This window comes from Hevea brasiliensis, chromosome 2 (genome assembly GCF_030052815.1).
Source record: "Hevea brasiliensis isolate MT/VB/25A 57/8 chromosome 2, ASM3005281v1, whole genome shotgun sequence".
Lineage (NCBI taxonomy): Eukaryota > Viridiplantae > Streptophyta > Magnoliopsida > Malpighiales > Euphorbiaceae > Hevea > Hevea brasiliensis.
In genome coordinates, this window is record NC_079494.1 from 107,013,435 (window position 1) to 107,017,692 (window position 4,258).

The 4,258-nt window shown below is 37.6% G+C and overlaps 1 protein-coding gene across 1 annotated transcript; it reads left to right on the plus strand.

Annotated features, from left to right (window-relative positions):
- The first annotated feature begins 485 nt into the window (after window positions 1-485).
- LOC110645043 (uncharacterized protein At1g27050) lies at window positions 486-2,009 on the plus strand. Its single transcript, XM_021798043.2, has 2 exons — window positions 486-983; window positions 1,291-2,009. Exons 1-2 carry the CDS (start codon window positions 645-647, stop codon window positions 1,531-1,533), a joined length of 582 nt encoding a protein of 193 aa, XP_021653735.2. The 5' UTR covers window positions 486-644; the 3' UTR covers window positions 1,534-2,009.
- The last annotated feature ends 2,249 nt before the right edge of the window (window positions 2,010-4,258 follow it).

Sequence of the window (4,258 nt, forward strand, 5' to 3'; positions counted from 1 at the left end):
TATATTATCATAGTGCATAGCATCGGTATTTCACTAATAATTAATATTGGTGAATTTGCATATCCACCCTACATAGAATAATTTCTTAATTCCTAAAAATTGACCAATTTTTAGTGTAATGTCTATTTGACGATTGTCATCAATACCCTAATTGATAATCAAGTATCTCAGTTTTACTTAATTTTTTTTCCTAGGTACAGTTTTAATCGAAATTAATTATATAAAAAATAATGATTTTTTATTTTATCTAAAATATTTGTCATACTTAAAAAATTAAGAAATATTAATTATTTTTTTAAATTATATTATTTATATCTACTTAAATATTATAATAAATATTTATATAATTTTTTAAATAAAGCAAATGTAATTAAATTAATTATTAATATATTTTTATTGAGAAATTTCATGCGAAAGGTAAAAATGCATTCTTCTAAATAAATCGTCAAGTGTTACTACTCATTGGTGATCACTAAAACGGCAGAGCGCTTGAGCCTTGACCACGTATAACGTCGAAGCCACATGTGGCCAACCTCGACCTTAGTAACTCACACGTACGCATCTACCTTCAGCTCACAACTCCTTCTCTGCATCCAAAACTAAACTCCAATCACTTCCTCAATTCGATTTCCTCTTCGCCTACAATGAGTCGCAAGAGAGATAAACCATACTTCTCTCGCCACGACCGTGCTCCCTACCCGAAACGGCGTCGCCCTCTGCCTCCTCCACAGTCCGCCGAAGAGAGTGACGACAAGCCAGCCGTGAAGCCGCCTCCGCCACCTGCTGTGGTGGTTATGGGTCTGCTACCGAATTCCTCTGTTCTTGATCTGAAGTCGAGGTTCGAGATCTACGGTTCAATCTCCCGTATCCGCATCGACCGTGATGGCGTCGGGTACGTCACTTACCGGTCCAAGGACTCTGCCGAAGCTGCCATTGCTGCTGCCCTTGACGCCTCCTTTGGCATCACTATTGATTCGAAAAGAGTATGCACTTCAATTTCTCCTTCCCAATTTTTCGTAATGTGCCTCTGCTTGGCTGCTGGGAAAATATGGGAATATCAAAACCCTATCTTTCAATTATTTGGGTATTTTGTGAAATTGAGTTAAGTTTAATACAACACTACAGTTACGCTTGTTAACTTCTCTTTCGTTCTTTGGATTTTGCTTAGCCATTGAAAGCTTCAAAATTCACCTGTTGAGCTTCTTAAGTTTAATTCTGCTAGCTCAATTATTTGATTTATCAAAACAGGATTTATATGATTTTGGATATTAAAAAGAGGATTTGGTGCAGGTGCAGGTGTTATGGGCAACGGATCCTCTTGCGCAGTGGAGGGAAGGAGTTGGGGTTGGAGGTAACAAGGAAAATGGGTCATCCTCCAAACTCTTGCGGCCTGAGATACCCTTAAGCAGACACGGCAGAGTTAATAAGCTCGCTTCTGCTATAGTAAACCCGAGAAGTAGTGGTGATACTTCTGCTGTGCCAGATGTGCCGTCCAAAGGCAGGGAGATAGTTGCTTATGATGATATCCTCTAACGTTTGTTTTTCTCCTTAAGGGAGGGGGAGGGGCATCGCTTTTGTACGAGTAGTTTGTGCTTCTTTTTGTTTATGCATAGGATTGCACGCAAGGCTAGCAACTTAAGAAAAATTTGCTAGAGGATTTGGACACTGATTGGTCTTTGGCTTTTTAAGCTAGTTTTATATTGGTCATGATATGATATGTAGCATTGTTTTATTGTGGTTTTCTAAATCTGGGCTTTGTAATTTGTTTGCTTTAATTTTTATTTATTTTTCTTTCAGCAAACATAAATGTAGACTCTGCCATAGGGCGGTTTCGGAGCATAATCGGACTGGTTAAATTCTGGTTCGGAATCCTGATCAGTCTATGGTTTCGAACTGCTTCAAAACCGATGACCCCTAAAGGGTAGAGCTTGGTGAACCGTGATTGATGTAAGCTACACATAAAAATAATCCATAATGTAAGCTGAGTTCACATTGCTTCCTTTGGATAATCGGACTGGTTAAATTCTGGTTCGGAATCCTGATCAGTCTATGGTTTCGAACTGCTTCAAAACCGGTGACCCCTAAAGGGTAGAGCTTGGTGAACCGTGATTGATGTAAGCTACACATAAAAATAATCCATAATGTAAGCTGAGTTCACATTGCTTCCTTTGGATATTCTATGTCTTTCTAAGACAGTAAATTCATCATTGACTAATCAAGGGGCTTTGATCTGTTGTTCCCTATGCTAGGATGTTCCTTCTATTGTTAGATATTTTCAGAGTTTTCATGTCTTTCCCCCCTGGAATTTATGTTATGTACAAGGGGGAATCCTTGGTCATATGAGTCCTTCCCATGCCAGCCACAATACGCCTACTTCTGTTTATTATTTTCATCTGGTATGTGGACGAAACACCTTCCAGCATTTTTCCTTCTTCAAAATGCTCTTCGGTTGACTTGCTATTTTTGGAAGGGGTAGGGTTGCTATTTTGAAACTATAATTTAATAATTCGTTTGTAAATGCAAGTTAAGATAATAAAATTACTGCTGCAATGCTAGTTATTTGAAAATAATTAATAAGGGGAATATTCTACTAAAATTTCGTGTTAGAACAAAAGGGTGAGATATTTGTTTTAATTTTTTTTGGCATATTTATAAAATTGTCATTTTAACAAATTTCAAAAATGGAGATCCAACACAAGAGGAATGAAAAGGCAAAGTCTCTAAAATTTAACACATTCGAGATGCATTTTACCAAACTTAATACCCCCGCTATAATGAAATATTGAAATTCAAGAGGCGAGGATTGGAACCGCACAAATCTAAATTAGACAACCAAATCCTAAATCCCAGCTCCAACAGCTAAAAGCAATTAAACTAGCAGTTGGAAGGATGACTAGACATGCTTCATTCTGGCAATGGTTCCACCGTCGACAGCGTTAGAGCCGGGCTGTGACTTTGCGAAGAATTCTTGGGACTTGCCGGTGTCGCATAGGATTGATAGTGATGTGATCAGACTTCGTTACGAGACTGTGAGCAAGAATTTGGGAGTTGAGTGGTCGTGGAAATCATTGCTAAACAAAGAGGGACGGATTAAGGTATATGGCTATTCTCTGTGGCTCTCTTTTACTTGAAAGTGCCTCTCTAATTTCATGATTTGGGATCAGAGAAATTAAACGTTTTGCGGCAACACTTATTCCTAACTCTTGTTTAGGAAAAGCAAAATGATTAGAGTTTGAACATGATTTAATTTCAGCTGCTGAAGAAGCAATAGCTCTAGAATCTAGAATTCTAGATATTCCAAAATGGCCTACAGTGGGATGCTTGAACTTTTATTGTTAGGATGATAGGTAACAAAAACACACAGTAAGGACAAGACAATAGCTTGTAGTGGGACAACTTGTTCGAGTCTTAGCCCTGGAATTTCTTCCTGCAGTTTAACTTGGAACATCTGTTGTGCAACTTGTAATCAAGAATGTTCCCAATGGCTTTTCTGCCGTATAAGCGTTTATTTCTATTTCATTAATGATATTACATGGCTGAGACTCTTTTTAAGTGTTAATAGAAAATTACTGTTGATTTGTTTGCCTTCGTGTGTGTGCGCGCGCGCTCATAAGAATCAGATCTCAAAGCTTCCATGACCTCAGTTTAGCTCTTTAAAAGCTCAGTTCTATAAAACAATGAATAATGAAGACGTGGTTGATTGTGTTGATCGGCCATTAAGATTTAAATTCCTAAAAAAGTTGCTGATGCCATTATGTCCCTGATTATTTACTTAGCAACTGGGCATGGACATTTTTCCAAGCTCCCAAATTGATATTTAGTAAGGTTGAATAAATAAATTAACCCTGACCTTTCCCAAAAATAGCCTAGTGATGCTTTCAATTAGTCCAATTTCTCATTCAATTTTGATGCTGACTAGGATTGCAAAGTTCACCTAATTTCACCTTTTAAAAGTTGCAATGTGACACATTTTTAAATGTTGGATGTCAATAGACTTTTCAGGTAAAGGATAGAAGTCAAAATGTATTTGTGACCTATTTAGTATTCTAAAACAGGTGACATCCCAAAAACATCCTTTGACCTTAGAGATATCTGCCATGGCACCCACTGACGCTTTATGTACAGGAAAATGAATTGGAGATATGCAGCTGTGCATGGGAATCATCGGAATCAGATCTGATAGTTTTAGTAAAAGGAACTGAGATTTGTCCCAATGTCAAGATAGTTGGATAACACTTTGTTTGGGATTGAAGGTAGA

Coding starts and splice junctions, on each gene's coding strand:
- LOC110645043 (XM_021798043.2), top strand. CDS start 645: ATGAGTCGCAAGAGAGATAAACCATACTTCTCTCGCCACGACCGTGCT. Junction 984..1,290: donor TCACTATTGATTCGAAAAGA/GTATGCACTTCA, acceptor GATTTGGTGCAG/GTGCAGGTGTTATGGGCAAC.